Source organism: Alosa sapidissima, chromosome 7 (assembly GCF_018492685.1).
Source record: "Alosa sapidissima isolate fAloSap1 chromosome 7, fAloSap1.pri, whole genome shotgun sequence".
In the NCBI taxonomy this organism is placed as follows: Eukaryota; Metazoa; Chordata; class Actinopteri; order Clupeiformes; family Clupeidae; genus Alosa; species Alosa sapidissima.
The window spans coordinates 12,848,452-12,869,385 of NC_055963.1; the positions used below are offsets into that span (position 1 = coordinate 12,848,452).

General features: G+C 43.8%; 1 protein-coding gene across 1 annotated transcript; it reads left to right on the forward strand.

The window, feature by feature from the left end:
• The first annotated feature begins 393 nt into the window (after positions 1-393).
• Positions 394-12,838, forward strand: c1ql4a (complement component 1, q subcomponent-like 4). Its single transcript, XM_042097998.1, has 3 exons — positions 394-918; positions 2,524-3,205; positions 12,537-12,838. Exons 2-3 carry the CDS (start codon positions 2,666-2,668, stop codon positions 12,714-12,716), a joined length of 720 nt encoding a protein of 239 aa, XP_041953932.1. The 5' UTR covers positions 394-918; positions 2,524-2,665; the 3' UTR covers positions 12,717-12,838.
• Positions 12,839-20,934: the final 8,096 nt, after the last annotated feature.

A 20,934-nucleotide genomic window follows, 5' to 3' on the forward strand; every position in this document is an offset into this window, starting at 1 on the left:
AGGTAAAAGCGAAAACACAATGTTCTCCGTGGCACTGTCTTTCACTAATGAGGTCGGAAACTGGGGAGACGGAGCCACACTGACAATGGTCCTGAGAACACTCTTGGCTCCAGCAGCACGCGGGATGTGCTACCCTATGCCTTACACTCACATCATTAACACATCTCTATTGATTTTCCCTGGCTAATTATTTTTTCACCACCACAAGCGAGTAATACAGTATCTCATGAAGGATGCTAATCACTTAGTTCCCTGAACATGCTATGGGTAACACGTAACGTGTGAAAAATATAGACAAGAAAGAGGGACGGAGAGGTAAAGAGAGAGAGGGAGAGGGAGGGAGGGGGCGACAGGAAGGAAGACATAATGGGCTCTGAGATCTCACAGGTGCTGTGGCGAAAACTCCTTCGCGTTTTGTAAACCGTGGCATGTTCGTTGAGAAGAACGACCCCTCTTTCAAATTTGATCAAATTTAGCACATAAATTAGGATCAATGGTAACTTTGATTTTCTGCCTAATGTATGACAATTTTAGCATATTACGTGCGTTTCATTAACGCCCGCGATTTATTAATCATAACATGTAAACTAGTCTTCTACAGAATTTGTAGAATAGCCAATACTGTTTCTGGTGTCAAAAATCAGATTTGGAGAGTTTGGGGAGTTTCTTGGGTGCAGGTGCCGCGCTCGTTATCTATTCGCTTCCGTTGCTGTTTCAAGTTGTGCGCGCATTCTCCAAGCTTCCTCTCAGTCCTGGGCGGAGTGGAGTCATTTGAAGATGATGTCTTACGCGACTTCGACATACTCAAGTTTCAGATCTCTACCAAATGCGATCGTTATTTCACAGAGGATTACAATTTGATCTAGAACCTCGACTTCAGAAAAACATCCCTCTTCAACAACGACAAAGGGACGGAAGGTAAGCACTGTTTTCGTGAAAAACGTGGAAATTTCATGTTTTAAGAAGCAGCAAGTGTTTTGGTTAAAAGATGTCTGGCCAGTCTCATAATAATATTGTAATAGCCCAATCTAATCAACTGCATACATAGGATGGCCAGTAAAAAATAAGTTAACGTAAAATCTTTTCTAAAGTGAAAAGGTGTCCTACGTTACCGATTGTAGGCTCATTCTAAACACTATGTAAGTTACTTTTTATTTTTTAAATATTCCATATGTCTAATTGTATTTTGTCATAGTCAATTAACAAATATCCCATTTATATAATAGATTTCCACAATATATCGAATTGATCAAGTATTTTTGATTGAAGTAAGGAATATAAATACTGATATGGTTGTGGAAAAGTGTGTTTTATATTTAAATTATATCAAGAGTGATGGGAGATTGATTCAGTGGTTTTGGTTTTATTATTTTATTTTTTTATTGTGGTCCAGACCAATTTACAGACAACTGTGGATGTGGCCACAAGTGAAACCACAAGATTGGATCGAAAACCACATTTACACAAGTAGGAGTCATAAAAGATAGCAAGGGACTGCAGATTTTATTAGTGTCTGCTGTGTCATCTCGTGGAATTGGCCACACTAAAGGTTTGAAACCCATTAAAATCTGACTTGAGATCTGTATATATATTGAATTCTTTTATTTTGTCAGAGGGAAATACATTTGATGGCAATTCTGTTCGGAGGTGTAAGATCCTCCTGAGGAATGTCTGAGAATTATAAATATCTGACTGTTTTCCAATTATCTTTTATTAAACAAAACCAGTCATCTGTTAATTGCTCATAGTTAATGAACTTCGGTTTGTTGAGTTGTTCCCTTAGCAAAGAGGCAATAAGCGGGCACTTCTAAACTGCCTTTGTGGGGCTTGAGATAACTGTAGGTGCAAATGCAGGAGGCGGAAAGGATTTGTCTGACTAGTGAGGAGTGGATAACCTTTGCTCTGATTAAGGACTATGGTGAACCGCAGGGACAAATGCTATTTTAAAAAAAAATAAAAAATACCCTCAAGACTGAGAAACAAGGAGGAAGAGGGGTAATATATGGTGTCATGGACATGGAGAAAATCCATTTTTAGTGGTCCATATACTGCTTACAGATGTGTACGTCTACCTTAACCTCTTTCTCTCTCTCCCTCTCTTTCTTTGTCATTCTTTCTTCTGCCACTCCCTCGTCCTCCACTCTACATCACCCCTCTCCACCTCTAACACCCCAACCCCCTTTGCTTCCCTTCACTGAACCATCTCTTCTCCTTCCTTACCATGTATACACCATTCCTTCCCTCTCCATAATCTCTCTCTCTCTGTGTCTCTTTCTCTATATGCCACCCGCTCCCTTAAGTCCTCTTATCTCATCCATAAATTCATCCCATTTCCCCCTCCCCATTGTCTTGTGCTAAACACGTATCTCTGTGTCCGAATCCTTAACACACCCAACCCATCCACCTCCCACGCACACCCACACTCACATACACACACACACACACACACACACCCACACTCACATACACATACAAACACACACACACACGCACGCATTCACACTGTTCACATCCCATTTGCAGACTTTTCAGTTTGTAGGGCATCACCCCAGCGGGCACCGTGGCGGGCACTATTCCGTCGAAGGGCGAGGAGGACTTCCTGACGCTCGCCGCCTCCCGGCTCAGCCGTCGCAAGCGTGTCATAGGTGCGGGTGTGGGCGTGGCCATGGTCCTGGTGCTGCTGGTCGCCATTCCCTTATTGGTCCACAGCACCAAAGCGGGAGGGGCTGGTGGCCAAGGCAGCCATTACGAGATGCTGGGCAGCTGCCGGATGGTTTGTGACCCGTACACCCCGTCCCAGAACGAGCTGACCGCCGTCTCTCCGCCACCGCCCGACTTCATGAGCCGCCGGGGGAAGTCAGGATTGCGCGGGCCTCCCGGGATCCCCGGCCCGCAAGGACCCCCGGGCCCCCCTGGAGAGCCGGGTAAGCCTGGCCCGCAGGGACCCCAGGGCCCCGGGCCGGGCGGCTACGTGCCCTCCTTCTACAGCCCCAAGATCGCCTTCTATGCAGGCCTGCGCAAGCAGCACGAGGGCATGGATGTGCTCAAGTTTGACGACGTGGTCACCAATGTGGGCAACTACTACGAGCCCAGCACCGGCAAGTTCACGTGCCCGCTGCCTGGCATCTACTACTTCACGTACCACGTGCTCATGAGGGGAGGAGACGGCACCAGCATGTGGGCCGACCTGAAGAAGAACGGGCAGGTCAGCGCACCGCCATATGTGTCTGTGTAAATGTCCTGTCATCTACTCCCCTCTCTCCGTCTTCACTCAATCACCTGTTGTAAGTGTGTGTGTGTGTGTGTGTGTGTGTGTGTGTGTTGCAGTTTAACCTTTACCCTGCTCTCTAATTGGCTTTGAGCTCTTTTCCATTCCAACTAATTGGGATTCTCATGTATGTCTTGATCAAATAAAGCCAGTGATTGGTGTTTTGGCGAAGGTCCAATGAAGTACACCAACCCCTAGTGCTGTCACACGTGGACAGTCTGACCTGAGCAACAGGTCACTTGATTTGTGAATAAAAAGTAAGACACAGACAAGTTAAAGTGATGGGTGTTGCTGAAGTTCAGGTGGTACTTGTTGGTCCTCATCTCCAGAAAACTAGGTTGTGGCAACAGGTCGTAGGATTCTTATCATTATCACTATGATATGGGCATGGGGCAGAGGTACAGTAGTTTACCATTTTTGTTCATAGAAACATTGATTACCTGTTTAACTTGGAAATAGTGGCAGACCACATTTCACATCAGAGACTTCAAGTCAACCATTGTTTAGACGATTGGCTCCCATTGTAAGCAATGCCTTACAAAACATTACATGGACCTCCACTGCAAATACACAGAGCTTGCCATGAGTGATACATTAATATTCCACTTCCGTGTATCCTACATATAGACATGCACACCTCACACAGAGACAGATCTTGCCGTGATTAAACATAAAAAGCATCTGTTGTCGGAGTATGTCAGGCACCACAGGCAGTGATGTGGCTAGGGGTTTGAAACTTACTGCAGTTGAATAAGGGTTAACCACGTCACAGATTACAATTTCTGAAATCCTTCCTTCCTATAATTTATCTTTAGGAAGGTGTTGATTAGACTGATATTAAAATGTCGTCTGACTTTATTACTCTCTCGTGGTGTTGCATGTAGTGGAGGCGGTTCATAGCTAGTTCAGTTGCGGTTCAGTTTACCCCAACCCTGTGCTTTCTGGTGACTGCTAGGGAGCAATCTGAGATATTTTAATCTTGAAAGACATTAATTGGATGAACTGCAGAAGTTGTTTTGGCATAGCATTCAGATAACAGCACCAGAGGGCAGGGCTGGCAGTCGAACTGAGGTAGCGTTGCGCTCGACAGCGGGGAGTGCTCTGTCAAACAGAGGACATGGAACATGCAGATCGGCTTACCAGGAGAAGGTGGAGAGAAGGGAAGGCAATGATAAATGAAAAATAACCACCTTTAAAAAGTGGACTTGACAAGGTGATGATTTTCTACCAGCCGTACTGTCAAGAGCATATGATAAGAAATATACAGGGCCTAACTGTCTCGTCTTTCCCTCTGGATCTCTTGAATGTCTTGGCATTTCTGAAACGTTTAAGTAAAATAAAAAGACGACTGATGACCCACATGGACACTAATCAGGGACATTGAATTAGCACATGATCCCTTCAGTGACTCCAACCAAGCACATGAAATGGCACCACAGTGTGCCAGCTGAAGGAAGGATCTAATTAATAACATATTTGGGAGCGTGATTATCACCTTTAAGCAAGCGCAGCCACACACAGCCGGACCGTCTGTCCAGTGTGGCCCAGTCAGTTTACACATCAGTTAAATAAATAATAGCCTACATGTGAAATTGACAGGTCACTCATCCAGTTCGTCAGTCCCCTGGCACTAATTAAAGTCTGAAGGGTGGACAGAAACGGCATAAAAAAGTAGGGAAGGAGTAGAGATAAATCTCCAATGGGGCAGAGGATTTGAAGACTGATAGAGGGAGAGGAAGTGAAAGATGGAGAAAAAAATGCAAGATGGAAGATTTTTTTTTTTTTTGCAGCACACTCCCTTCTGGCCTGTTGTGTTTTTCCCCCTCCCTCATACAAATCTTTTTTAATAGCAAAAGCTACGCTATGATTCACTTCCTTTCACACAACAGCAATCACCCCTTGTTTGTATGACAGATGTCTGTCTCTGAGTTTGTGTGTGTGTGTGTGTGTGTGTGTGTGTGAGAGAGAGTGTGTGTGTATGTGCGCGTGTACGTGCATGTGTGTGTGTACACTCAAGTGTTGGTGTGCAGTCATGTGTGTGTGTGTGCACAGCTGCTAGATACCGGGGATCAAAGTAAAACCACACTTAACACGTCCTGTGGTTGCTTCCCATGGCAGACTTGTGTATTGTCATTCAAGTCCTCTCTTCCTGTTAAATCATTCATATCGCCTAGATTGGATCCCCCTGCCCGCCACCCATACCCCCGTCTCCTGCATGTTCATTGATTGCCCATTAATTATCTTTTCATTCAACTTAATTATTTAACCCCATCCAGGTCCATCTTCAGCCCATCAGGTGGTCTCACTTTACAACCTTGATAGGCTTGAGATATGAAATATATCCTCTCATGATCCCTGGGAGGGGAGCCAGCAGTAGTGTAATGCGGCAAAAAAAAAAAAAAAAATGGAGAGGGGGAAAAAATGTGTGGCTGCGACGTAAAGGCTTCCATCCACTCTCCAGCCCAAACGCCCAGAGCACGGCTCAAGAGCCTCGGGCCATGTCAGTGTCAGGCAGTGGCTTGGTGGTATTTAAAAGCGCACCCTTTGTTTGTTGCGTGCCTTCCAGAGAATTCGCAATGAAGGCAGGTAGGAGGACTGCAGGTGTTTTATGAATGCAAATAGATAGGGCTGTTATAGTACATATAGTACTACACACAAGTTGAGCCTGTGCGGAACTAATAGTCAACTGTATTACACTGGGAGATTACAGGGTGATGACAGTTAATCTCTCCCATGACTCTATTTACCTGTCAATTGATATGTATGTGTATGTTTGATATAGGTTTTTGACAGCTTTCTGACACTTTCTTCAAACCAATTCAAGGTTAATCTTCAATCTACAATCTACAGGTTATATAAATATCTCCAGTTGTAGTTGTTGAAAGTCAATTCTCTTTTTTATGAAGAGATGACATTTTTTAAGAATTCTTTTTAAAAACAGAACTCCTTTTGTTGGAGAAAAAAATAATCATCAGTATGCACAGCCATATGCTTTGAACCAGGTGACACCACTGAGTAAATCGGTTCCAGTCGCGCTGCTGGCACCTTGCCCAATTAGCCACATTGTAAGGGGGATGACTCCACGCAGCATGACTAACGTTAGTCAGGGAGTGCATAGGCATATGAGGGCTTGGTGGAGAGAGAGGGGTGGTGCTCCTGGCCCATGATTCGGAGAGAGTTGGGGTGGGTATGGGTGGGGTGGGGTGGGGCGTGGTGTGGTGAGGGGGCCTGGGGGCCGTACGGAGGGAGGGATGACAGTAAGGGGATGGCAGGGAGGCAGACAGGCTGCTTGACAGAGAGATCAGGGAAGGAGAGGAAGATAGATGGCTTAATACAGCCGCGCAGACAGAGGGCTGAGAGACGAGGCTACAGGGAGGCCGGCCGCGCGAGGGCCGGAATGAGCGCGCCGCCCGCAAGACAGATGGAGAGGCTCCAAGCGTGTCACGGGCAGACAGGTTAACAAGACGCCGGCCACATAGCCCCGCACTGCCACCGATGCCGCAGCCCCCAACAATAGAGCGTCTCGACAAAACACCACATTTGTTTACTCGCTTCTCTGAACGTCGGAGAACATTTGCGCGCTAATTAATTGAGGGACTGTGCTAGTGATGCCTCGTGGGTTTATTATGCATGCAACCCCACCTGGCTAGGGGAAGCGCTGCGTCTCCATCTGGAAGAGGCAGGTTTCCTCATCTGCGGTGGGCCGGTGATGTTTGGTGAAGGCTGGTCTCTGGAGAGGGGGGAGGAGAGAGAGCTCCTTAAGGCCTGGTTTAAGGCATTAGTTACTGTAGAAGGGGGGGAAAAATCACACTGTCTCGCAGGCGCGCCTCGAGAATTGTCAGAGATCCGTGTTCCTGTCATAGGCTCTTAATCCTTTTGCCTTTGAGTGAAATCCTGCTGTTCCTTAATGCCTGAGGAAAGAGCTGCTCATGGTTGCCCTTTACGGCATGAGCGATGCGACAGTGGTGAAAGCTATGGTTTCTGTCTGAAGATGGGATCATCAGGGACTGCTGTTGGTGTCCAAGCCTCCATCAAAGAGAAATCAGCATTGTTCTGCAATCTGGTGTATATTCACTTGTATAATGAGTAGCTGACAGACTGTTGTAGGAGCTTATCTGATAGGTGGTGATGTGTGTGTGTGAAGGTGTGTTTCTGTTTATGGTGGGGGTGTAAAACAATGTCTGCTGAGAATTTGGCCCTTTACTCTAAAACGTGACCGTTGCTGTAAATGTGGAAAAATAATTTGTCCACCACAACATAATATGCGATGCTCATGTTACAACTCATTAAGAAAAACCACAAAGACAGGGAAAAGATTAGTGATGTATTTATAATTGCGCCTTATCCTCCTTCCTCAATATTTAATGGAGCCAGACTCTCCATATTACCATTAATTAATTCAATGTATTGCCCACTCAATTTCAGTGTGACAGAACCAGTGACACATGCTGAAAAATGGGCAGCGTTCATTGCGGCGCTGCATCACACTGGCTGCCGTAGCTAAAATGAATTAATTACCTGACATTACGGCGAGGTTGCCACTGCTATTCACACATTACTTCATAACGGCTCAGCGTTCACTTTCTTGGTTCTGGGCCAACGTGGATTGAATAAGGAGAAGTCAATACTGTCTGTACTGACTCGCCAATGATTTATGTGCCAGGCCAGTGTCTTGTATTTACGTTTCTATCATCCATAGTTAGAATCACATGGAGGTTACATAGCTTACTGACTCCATTTGTAGTCAGCTGTCTGGAAGTGGGAGCCCTTATGAGTGATCCATGTGTGCAGATTTGTTAAGAGGGGGGAGCAGATAGCACCAGGGATTATGGTTTCATCATTGTGTAGCAAGTTGTAATGATGAGAAGTTGTCAGGGTCAGTTCTTTAATGCTAATGGCTGAGTGGTGATTTATAGGGCGATGTGAAGAATAGGATGCCACCTCCTGTCACTGTGTTTCTCCTTTTTAAACGGCAGTATTTCCCCCTGCTCACCATTAATGTGTTTGCTGCTGTTAATCTATGAATTTATGGTCCCAAAGCTCGATGGTGTATTTTTCCTGAGCTCCCTCCTGAATACATTTAGCAAAGTTGAATAATATACATTTTCATTCTCTCTTTCATTTAATCGCTTTCCTGATTTTTTTTCCCTTCCAGCTGTCATAAGCTCTTTTAATAGATCACAGAAAGGTCAAGCTCTTTCACATGGTAGTGTTGAAAATGCCATTGCCTGTCTGTTAATGACCAGCTCCTGTAATAATGAATGTCTCCAAGAAAGATGCCTTTAAAAGAGCTCAGCTGAAAAATAATAAGGTGCTGTGCTGACTCTGAGGGTTAACTGTAGATTAACGAACAAAGAAGTAACCACTGTATAATGAAATGATTACTGAGTCATTGGCTTCTGAATTCTACCTTAATATACTGGCTGAGGACTGTGTCTGTTCTTTAAAGGATTAAGCCATGCTGGAATATTCGATATAGCAGCAGTCAAGAGCCAAGAAACTGTTGTGTCATTTCTAATGCGGTGGCAAATGAAGTGCAACAGAGATGCTATCACGTTAACTACTAACAATCACAATCGGGAGAACAATTAAACTTGATTAGCTTGCCTTGCTGTTATATTGGCTCCTGTTCAAGGTTTGCGTTGTGTTTAATAAATGTTCAGTTCCCAGCACTTTTGACTTCTCCCCTTGGTCCCACCCCTATCATGTAGTGGGTCCCTTAGGTAAGTTTAAGAGCTACTTTTCCATTGTCTCCGCTCTAAGAGGTCTGTATATCACCCCGAATGAATCCTGTCACTTTTATTGCCGGCCGAGCACGGCCCCTCTGATAAAAACAAGACTTCATATACCCTCACATCTCCCTGCTCGCACAAAATAGCCTCGCTTGATCAGTCTGTTATCCTAACCCCCCTCCACCCAGACTCCCTCTTCTCCTCCGCCACACATCTCCGCCTGTGTATAAAACGCCAGCTGCTCCCCCCAAGCCCCCCACTCCTCACCACTGCCCCCACTAGCAAGCATCCCGGCATCCCTCCCTTCCCTCTCTCTCTCTCTCTCTCTCTCCTCCTCTCCTTCCTCTCTCTTTCTTCTTCTCTCTCCCCTCTCTTTCTCTCTCCGTCTTTGTCTTTCTTGCTCGTTTAATGGTGCCCCTGTAATGAAAAGCCCTGGCAGAGGAAGCCCGAGGCAGGCCCGAGGGTCCTTGCTCACAGCCAGCGTGGAGATCAAGTCAGCGTGCGGTTTCACAAGCAACGCCTCCCCATGTCAATATCCATCTCCATCGCGCTCGACAGTAATCCCACGAAGTCTCCCCGCTGCTCTACCCCGTCAGGGCCCGGCTTTCGTTTCACTTAGATTTGATAAATGCTCTAGAAAAAGAATCATCCGGCAGAAAAAAAATGAATTCTTTCCCATAGCCATTTCAGAGAGAGAGAGAAAGAGAGAAAAAGAGAGAAAGAGGGAGAGAGAAAGAGAGAGAGAGAGTGTGAGAGAGAGAGAGAGAGAGAGGGAGAGAGAAAGAGAGAGAGTGGGCCAAACCATGAGCCATCTAATGTATATCAGCCACCGAACGTACCCAAAAAATCCGACCCAAATCGACGTGCGTCTGGAAATGGGCCTTAAATGTGCTGTGCTAATTAGAGTGAGCTCCAGTGTTGTAGTATTGAGCCTGGTGAGGATGCCTGGGGGAGAGTGGCCCCTCACCCGGTTAGCGGGAATAATGAGCACAGAGTCACACGCCTCGAGTCAATGGGGACGGCAGGCTGGACCATCACTGTCACACACAGCGATGATGCACACGTCATATTGACCGCCTCTGTCGATGCCCCGCACACAATCAATCAGGCTGGCTCTCCGTCGGAGTTCTACATGTATAAATCCTTAGCAGCCCTGTACAAATAAATAAATTAAAAGTGATTATGAAATCGTTCTTGCAGAGCGCAGGCCGCCATGGTCCACCTTCACCTTGGCCACGATTGCAATGGGATTATGAGGGCTAACATTTACCACCCTACACTGGAGAATATTGACCAGCAAATTGCGGATGTGCAGACTGTATCATGGCCGTAATAGAGTGCGCCTATTAGATTATGGCTGGTGACTCGGAGGTGAGCTGGAAGGGGCGGGGGCGATGTGGAGTGGGGTGGTGGTGCAGTTTTTCCTCGCAGGGCTTGCCGGCAGGGCTGAGGCGTCTCCAGAGAGCAGCTGCCCCACGCCATGTTAATCAATCCGCTTTAGACTGGACAGGGACACGGCCAAGCACTGCTCACTGACACGCGTCCGAACAGATAGAAACTGCGTGACCTGCATTTCATTTCCCAAGGAGAGGAAGAAGTGTGTGTGTGTGTGTGTGTGTGGGGGGGGGCAGAAACAAAAAAGAAAAACACGGAACCCCATCCTCGGTTACAAGCGTAAGGTGGAATGGATGTGGTTACAATGAAGTGTCGGTTCTACACCAGTAGATTGTGGACATAATTGCCACACATTCTTGCAGGGGGACTCTTCGCAGTGGAGCAGTATTTGAGCTATTCCCTGCAATGGCTCCCAGTGTTTTGAGAGAAATAGGACTTTAAATATTTATGGAAGCACATGGTGTATATTGAAAATACATTTTGCCAGTCAGATGTGGAAAATACATATAAAGCACATAATGCATAAAAATGTGCTGTGTCAAATACATAATGCAAACAGAGTTACACTACTGTATCGAAGCGGTCTAAATCCAATAGCCGGCACTGTACTCTTTTCCTATTGCGGAGATTGTGGCTATTAACAAAGGGGAGAAATGGGGCTGTGGGACAGCGGGGAATATGGTGCTCATTGACTTGCAGCACATGTTGCGTTGGAGCGCACCTTATCACGGCAGTGCCCACTGCGTGTCTGGATAAGTGACAGAGATTGAGTGCCCACCTCTCAGGTGGTCACTGACTGGCGGGCAAGGCCATCGGCGCCTGCCTGACGCGTGTCACTGGATCCGCCATCTCACCTGAATTCCTCCCTCCCATATTCATTACTGTCATAAGCGCGGCTCCAGCATTCGTACCGGCGTCCACGTTTTGAGTACACGCTTAAAGAATGGCAGTGGACGTGGATCATTTCAGTTTTTGTCAATCATCATTTGGCTGTGGGGTGTTTGCCAGGCGTGTTCACTAAAATCCCTTTTGCCGTGCACTGGTTGGCGTCTCCTCAACGAGCGCTTGGTGTGTGTCTGTGTGTGTCCACATGAGTAAACCCAATATAGTTTGTTAGCAAACAAGTAGCGGATCCACTGCAGCAGGTCAATACGGCGGAGCTCCCCAACTGAATGCAAATGACCCGTCCGCCTGTCTGTCTTGCATGTAGAGCCCAGTCAATATTATGCATGATGTGTGTGCAACCCGGATTAAATGCAACAAGTCAATAGCCAGGGCTGTGGTACAGTGGGTGTGTGTGTGTGTGTGTGTGTGTGACTGCATCTCACACTCCCTAGACACATACCACGCACACACACACACACACACACACACACACACACACACACACACACACATACACACACACAAACACATGTCCGGAGTCGCACAATGCCTGGGCTGATGCAACGGCAACATTCCCTCACCTTATTCCACAGGTTGGAGTAGCCGGTGCGCTCCAGTGGCGATCGATGGGAGAGAATATGGTTGTGTTCTCAATTGAGGCAGAGGTCACGAGGTCACGAGGTCGGCCCAGAGCCCATCCGTTCAGCCGACACCAGTCCTGTCAGAGAGACACCCTTCAATATGCCACAAGGCAGGGGAGAAACAATTAAACAATCTCGCAGCCAAGCAAATGAGATTTGTTTCGAACTCGTAGTATGGATTCTAGTATGGAGTAAGGTTGTGGTAGCAACATACACACACAGAGTGAGTTATGGAGGGTCTCTATATCGAGGGGCACAATGATACAGAAATTAAACACTATCAGAGTTGTAAATAGTACATAGGGAAATGTGAGAATTGGAGCCTTAACATCATTGTCTGACTTCTTGTCTGTCTTCGACCTTGGTTTCTTAAATGTATGAACTATTATTTTCCATTCAAATAATTGCTTCATTCAAATGTGATGATAATGATTCTGAAATGGATTGAAGCGCATGATCTGATGGACTTTCAGCCCCTTAATAAAAAAGGTTTTGCATAATAAATATCTCCCGCCACCCACAAACTGGGCTCAGTATCCTATTGTTTAGTATAAACCAAATATTGTGGTCTGATTGGTCACCTTCCTGTCTGGCTGCTCTTGTGCACCGCTGCAGGTGAGGGCCAGTGCCATTGCCCAGGACGCCGACCAAAACTACGACTACGCCTCCAACAGCGTCATCCTGCACCTGGACGTGGGGGACGAGGTGTACGTGCAGCTGGACGGGGGCAAAGTGCATGGGGGCAACACCAACAAGTACAGCACCTTCTCCGGCTTCCTTATCTACCCCGACTGATCATGACGGCCAACAGCTCCTCCGACCCACCAACCAACCCCACCCCCCCCACCCAATCAAAATCTCTACACCCTCATTACACTACCCCTCCCTAAGACGCCACTGTGGGCACACTGCGTGAAGGCATAGAAATAAAGTTACACACACACACACACACACGCAGACATACATGCACAGAGTCTCGTTAAAGTGTACTTGCATACACGCGACACAGGCACACATTCACACATGTGGACACTGACTGACACATTCTGACACTCGCAGCAACACACAAAGCACATTTACATCCGAGACAGTCGACATGAAGGACACGACACGTGTGTGACTGAGAGGCTGAAGGGCTTCATGGACATCCTGTCAGCTGTGTGTTTTTGCACAAAATCCCACCTTCAACCAACCGTCCAATCCACAGCTGTATATGAGTGTGTGAGTGTGTGTAAATATGACAAGTGTGCAACAACAACCTTGCTCTCCACCATATCCTCCTAAAGCATTTGCCAAAATTTATACTTTGAAGAAAAAAAAAAGAAATACAAAATAAATGTACAAAAATATCTATAAAGGACAGAGAGACGCATATCTTGTAGTCTAATTACCTCATTAGGTGTACATGTTCTGATGTGATCTGCACGCCCCCACTCTTTTTCTCATGTGTCGCCATCTAAAGAACGGTGTGTGCCCCTGGCCAGGAGCCCAGTCCGTGTGTCCAGCGCAGAGCCACACTCCGCACCGGTGGGCAGAGCGCTCGGAGTGCCACCAAATCCTTCGGGGCGGCTGGAGACAAAATAGTTATTAGAAAAAATATCTATTGCGGCTAGTGGTTTACTTGCCTCCACTGCGTTTACACATGACTGGCTTCTGGTTTGGGGGGGGGGCTGTCGGAGGGGGAAGTAATTGTGGGCTGTGGTGTCTGGCTGGCCACTAACAAGGGGCAGGGGTGATCATGTTGCAATGCGGAGACAACCACATATAGAGACGCTTAGCAGTGTGGAGACATAGATATATATATATATAAAAATGTGAAATATAAAAAATACATACATAGAAATATTCGTGGACATGCACACACCACTGAGGGTTAGTGATTAATGTAAGTCCTCTCAATTCATTTCACTAAAAGTGACCATGTGGACTGGAGAGATAGCCCCGACGCGTGGACTTTACAGGGACTGTAATCGAGCGCACAATAGCTCACCACAGCTCCGAGAGCTTCAGCATGGATTTCCAATACATCTAAAGACACTGGCCCAGAAGAAAACATTAATATATTGATCAGTTGCGATAATACACCCTGTCTACAATCCCAGCCAAAAATATACTTTTATTTTTCTCTAAACATGTAATTCAGAATTGAATTAGTTGACTCTGGTGTTTATGTTTTGAAAAATTACGAAAAATTGGTATTTTGCTGACATGCTGCCCAGGAGAAATGAATTGTTTAGCTGTAGATTGCTTAGCATTACCTGGTGAAACTGAAGTCTTGTTTTGTATATATTTGTCTATGGTACACTGTTCCTTGGCCATCAGTGAAGTATAACCCTGATAATGCTATATTGATGTTTGCTCATTCTAATGTGTCAGGGCTCTGGATAGATTTATACTATCAAACATAGTCATGCAAGTCCTTTCATTGCCATGTTAGCAACAAGCACTAATTGCTACATAAATGTGTCCTCTGAAAGTTCTTAAAATCTCAAAAGTATCAGGATCCGGGAATGACATGATTTAAAGGGCAATTTGAGTGCATTGACTTTAAGGGGTTTTCTGTGGGGTCATTGTCCTGTTAGTTTGCGATAATAACACTGAGACATAATGCAATTAGTGTGTCAAATTTTTTTAAACATTAAGTTTTTTAAATGTCATTTTAATTAAGATGACTGGCTTAACGATTGGGCCCAGTTTTAAATGTTACAGTAGATATTTCACGTACTTGTGCCATGAATAATTGCTATGATCATTATAGCAGTTATGATCCAATTACACATTCTCCAGCCTCATATGATGACTTGTATTCAGAGTATGATACATCAGTAGATTATAAGTACAACAACTGTAAATGTGTGTGCTGTCACACATGATGTACTTCAATTATTTCATAGATTTCCCGAAGAGGGAACACAAAAAAATCCAGTGCTCTCAGTAATGACATTCCATTTTGATAATCCTCTTTCCGGGAAATCAAGCATGACTCGTCTAGGATGTTCATTGCTCCAATACCTGAATGAGTCTTCATAAATGTCTGTGTGTGACAGACAGTGAGAGGTGTTTTTTGTTTTTAAATCAGAAAAAAGTATTATCAGCGTAATGTTGTCATCTTCCTCTGTGTGTGTACGTGAGTGTGTGTGCCTGAAGATACTTTAATTGTGTACGTAAGGCGAAGTGGGAGAGTTGGCCCAGTATTAAGATAATCTGAGTTGGACACTTGGAATGCATCATCGGTCAAGAATGTTTCTCACCGTTCCAGCAGAGCCAAGTGCAAATACAGCCAAAAGCAGAGCATATCCGTATGAAATGACCTATCTACACATTCCTACACATCCCCTTTGCCTTCATATTACTCAGTAATAAATGCCGTACAAATGTCCCTGGCTCCTGGCTCTTGTTGACTGGTGAATGGGCACAGTGACCTGGAATTGTGCATTATTCAATGTGCACAATAGGAGCAGAATGCAAACAGCTGCTGAACTGAAGCCGGCACCACCACTGCCACAGCAGGCACGAGTGGAGTTCAAGAATGCCTGCCAACGGGTTGTCTCTTCGAAAGGGGAAAAAAAAATAAAGCAGGAGAGTTGAAGGAGTCTTTTAACACGCGAGGCCTGCTTGATGCTTAAAGAGAGTGGCTGCCCCTTCCACCTCTCCTTTGTGGGAGAATGAGCTGTGAAGTACGAATGAACTGGCAATTCCCCCATCAGGCGCTTTAACACAGCTTGGCACCGGTCCTATGCAGAGAGAGAGAGTTCTCATCTAAATACAGGGAGGGAGGGAACAGGTGAGAATTTCCTGTTGCAGGGGCTGGCTGAAATGGTACTTGGATAGTACCTATGTCAGTACTAAGAAGGAGAGGAAAAAATCTTTAATTAAAAGCGAGAGTTAATGGCATTCTGGACTTAAAGGCTTTAGCGAATCTGTTGCCGGTGGGGGTTAGTGGGCGATCTCGGCATGTCTGTCGTCAGGCCCCCCCCCCCCTCTCTCCCTCTCGCTTTCTCCTGGCAGATTCCAGTTGAAAGTTAATTGGATGGGGAGAGGTCTGAGGCAGGCTGCGTTGAGGCCCATTAGTGATTCCCCTGTCGAATGCAGAGCCACGAGGATCACAGACTCACAAATAGGCGGATTAAAATAATCAATAGACTTCACTTACCTCCAACACATTCACACAAGTGCATGGCTGCCCGGTCTGAGCATGCACACAAATACTCTCTCTCTCTCTCTCCCTCTCTCTCTCTCTCTCTCTTTCTCTCTCTCTCTCACACACACAAACACACACACAAGCACATAGGCGGATAAAAACTATTCAGTAATTAGTAGAAACCCAATTCAGCACTGGGGTATGATACCTGCCTCTCATTCCTCACTTGCCCTCTTACACACACACGCACACACAAACACAAGTAGCAGAGATAGCTAATGAGGGGGAATAGTTGACTGCTTGAGAGAAGGAAGGCAAAGAAAAGAAAAGGTCAGTGAGCTGCTGAAGGGCTGATCTGGCCCCACAAGCACACATCTTTTTTACCAGAGGTTTTAGCTGCAGGGTCTGACACAAACAACCCTCTAATTTCAAGTTCAGGACAATGGCCTTATTTAGGGATTGATAAATTGTGAGTAGCCTATGTTTAAAATTATTCTCAGGTACAATAATTAGACAACAAGAAATAATCCTCACACAAAGCAAATGCAAGCAACTAAAGTAATTGTAAACCAAATAAGGTTTATAATATAGTACACACACACACACACACACACACACATAGAGAGAGAGAGTAGATGTGATGCATGAAAAATACAGCCTGCTTACGGTAGGTAGCCTAGCCTACGCTGAGCAGAGATTACAGTTTTTCTCGATCGTTTTGATACCTGTGTCAACTCTGAAATCACGTTCTCAAAACAGATAATACCCGTGTCTGAACAAAAGCACTCTGGACAAAATGACACATTTTGCTTGCAAAAGGCTGTTACTCTCCCTTTAAAAACACTTAAAACATGCAGCAAAAGCAAATCTTGCCTGCAAACACTACAACTTGTTGCCAATTCAAAAACAGTCTTTAATCAATCATTACACACTAGACAACAAAATGCAAAATCTAGTTCTCAAAATGAACAAAAACTGTGAAAAGACAAAATGTACTGAATAAAAAAATAATTTATTAATTCCTCCCAAGATGTAACTGCCATTGACATGTAAGACATACAGTAAATACCTAGCAAGATACAGTAAATTTCATTGAACTACAACTTGTAATTTTTCATCGAAATAGACCTACAGTAAACACCTTTTGTACTGTTTTCTCCACCAAATGGGCAATACAGTATTTGTCTAAATGTGCATTACTGTAGATCCATAGGCCTTGCAAATAGCAACACAGAACAGACATCTCTTATACAACCCCAAAACAGAAAAAGTTGGGACGTTGTGTAAAATGTGAATAAAAACAGAATGTAATAATCTGCAATTTTCTTAAACTCATATTTCGTTGCAAAAAGGACACAGACAACATATCAAATGTTGAAAATGACAAATTTGACAATTTCATGGAAAATTTATGTTAATTTCGAATTTGATACCAGCAACATGTTTCAAAAAAAGTTGGGACGGGGCTAACAAAATGCTAGAAAAGTTGTGTAATGATAAAGAAAACAAAAGGAGGAATATTTCACAACTAATTAAGGTAACTGGCAACACAATTGGATATGAAAAAGAGCATCCCAGAGAGGCAGGGTCCCTTAGAAGTAAAGTTGTAGGGGTATTCTTCTCTCTGTGTAAACCTGTGTGCACAAATGATGAAACAATGTTTAATGTTTCTTAAGATGCAATTGTGAAGTATTTGGGGAGTTCATCATCTACAGGACATAATATTATTAAAACATTCAGAGAATCCAAAGAAATCTTAGCAAACAAGGGAAAGAGCTGAAAAACAAATGGCCATGGTCTTTTGGACCTCAGATGGCACTGCATCAACACCAGACCTTTTTCCAGACCTGTCATTGTTGGGGCTCAGGAAAACCTCTGATTTGTCTATGTGCACAATTTGATACTCAATTCAAAAACTGCGGCCAAGATTGTAACAGTCAAAACAGCCAACATTGTATTGAGACATGATACAGAAAATACCACCATCTTATCTGGGCCTAAAATGGACTGAGGTAACATGGAAAAAGGCCCTGTGTTTATACCAATCAAAATTTGCCTAATCTGGGACTCATTGGACTCATCTGGGCTAAAGAGGAGAGGGCCTATTCAAGTATCCAACCTATCCAACTTGTTTTAGTGTTCAGTTCAAAACCCAACATCTATAATGGTGTGGAGGAGCATTAGTGCCTACAGCAAAGTCATCTTGCACATTTGGAAAAGCACACTCAATTCTGAATGATGTATACAGGTTTTGAGCAACATATACTCCCATCCAGGCAATGTATTTTCCAGGGAAGACCTTGAATATTTCAGGAAAACAATGCCAAAATTAATTCTGCACATGTTTAAATAGTATTTCTCCACAGAGGAAGAGTCCAGGTGCTAAAATGGCCTGTCTGCAGTCCAGATTTGTCTAATTAGGTGCATAATGGAAAGACTAAGAATACCCCATGCTGTTGAGCAACTGAAATCCTATCGGGACGACAGGGAGTAATGGGACAACGTTTCACTCTCAAAACTCTAGTAACTGGTCTCCTCCCCTGAATTTCCCCTTGGGGATCAATACAGTATCTATCTATCTATCTATCTATCTATCTATCTATCTATCTATCAGTTCCTAAACATTTACAATATTTTGTTACAGTTTTTCTCGATTGCTTTTACCTGCTTAAGTAATCTAGAACCCATTTGGTCTTCATGACTACTTTCTTTGCACAGCAGAAGTCATCTCTTGTGAATGTGTTCACATATTTTCATTGGGTTCACACATTTCTCACACTCTTTTGCAAAACAGTTAACACAGGTGTCATTCAAAAGCCCCAAACTCTATTGGTTTTCCCATGCTAAACAAAAGGAAAACATCTTTTCACAGGTGGTATAGATTCCTTGCGTAAGTCTGAATCTCTGATACACCTGTGTGAAACTCCTTTGCACAATTCTTCAATCAGCAATCATTCATTATACATAAGAGATGTCTGTTCTGTGTTGCTATTTGCAAGTATGGATCTAATGCACATTTAGACAAAGTACTGTATTGCCTATTTGGTGGAGAAAACAGTACAACAGGTGTTGACTGTAGGTCTATTTCGATGAAAAATGACAAGTTGTAGTTCAATGAAATTTGCTGTATCTTGCTAGGTATTTACTCTATGTCTTACATGTCAATGGCAGTTACATCTTGGGAGGAATGAATAAATTATTTTTTTATTCAGTACATTTAGTCTTTTCAAAGTTTTTTTCTGATACCAGAAAAATGAGAAAGTAATGGAACAGACATAGCAAAAATGCTCATTTTGAGAACTAGATTTTGCATTTTGTTGTCCAGTGTGTAATGACTGATTAAAGAGTGTTTTTTAATTGGCAACAAGTTGTAGTGTTTGAAGGCAAGATTTGCTTTTGCTGCATGTTTTAACTGTTTTGAGAGTGTGATTTCAGAGTTGACACAGGTATCAAAACGATCGAGAAAAACTGTAATTGAAGAGTTGAAGCAGCACAGTGGTAAACATGCTCCTGTCCCAACTTTTTTTGAAACATGTTGCTGGCATCAAATTCAAAATTAACATATATTTTCCATGAAGTAGTCCAAATTTTCATTTTTAACATTTGATATATTGTCTATGTCCTTTTTGCTGATAAATATTGGTTTAGGAGACTTGTATATTATCACAATCTGTTTTTATTTGCATTTTACACAATGTCCCAACTTTTTCTGTTTTGGGGTTGTATATAATGAATGATTGCTGATTGAAGAATTGTGCAAAGGAGTTTCACACAGGTGTATCAGAGATTCAGACTTATGCAAAAAATCTATACCACCTGTGAAAATGTGTTTTCCTTTTGTTTAGCAAGGGAAAACCAATAGAGTTTGGGGCTTTTGAATGACACCTGTGTTAATAGTTTTGCAAAAGGGTGTGAGAAATGTGTGAACCCAATGAAAATGTGTGAACACATTCGCAAGAGATGACTTCTGCTGTGCAAAGAAAGTAGCCATGAAGACCAAGTGGATTCCAGTTTACTTAGAAGGTAAAAGCAATCGAGAAAAACTGTAAATGCAGTCTCCTGCTGTCAGACAGGTTGTCAGGTTGACGATTTAGCCTACAACAGAACTGATATTTTCGAACATTTTTCCAAACGATTGTAACCGAGTTAACGTCAAAATCTAGGCTACTTTCTGTGTAGGCCTATGCTCTCAGAATAATCTTTTGTCGAACGTTACAAAGTTATGAAGAATAGCACGAAGTTTAGACTTAGAGTTTTTCTTAGTCGCTTTGGTGCTTTTCTCAGATCAGAATGAAAATTATCATAACTATTAGTTCAACCTCCACAACATTTAGTCATTTGTGCACATCATAGTAGCAATTTCTCCTTTCTCTGAACAAATTGCAAATGCTTTTGAACATGTATCAGTTGCTTTGTCATGTCAGTCAAAATGAACTACTTATGGCTGCTGAATAGTCGTTCCCAATAAAACGAATAGTCTTCATTTCATTGCTTGAGTCATTAGGCCCTACATACAAAATTGGTGAACTAGTTATCAAATTATGTCACAATGCTGTAGAATTGCAAAGTGCATATAGCCTACAGTAAAACTGTGAAACGTACATATTCAGTGTCTTGTAGCCTACTCACCTACTCCCCTAACTACAGCAATTTGTAACTTTAGTTTTCAAATGGCTGTACAAGTACTGTATAGTGCTGTCTTGAGCATTTTCAGGTAGTGTCACCGAGTTCTGACCTTTTTTTGCATTGGAAAACACTGAGAGCATAAACTGTCGTAATGAAAACAGGACAAAGCCATTTGACTCTTGAATTTCCCCATGGGGATCAATAAAGTATCTATCTATCTATCTATCTATCTCTTGTTCATAAACA

Bases quoted from the DNA above. Each gene is read 5' to 3' on its own strand.
- c1ql4a (XM_042097998.1), top strand. From the start codon at position 2,666: ATGGTCCTGGTGCTGCTGGTCGCCATTCCCTTATTGGTCCACAGCACC. The intron at 3,206-12,536 runs GTCAGCGCACCG...GCACCGCTGCAG, and splicing joins ACCTGAAGAAGAACGGGCAG to GTGAGGGCCAGTGCCATTGC.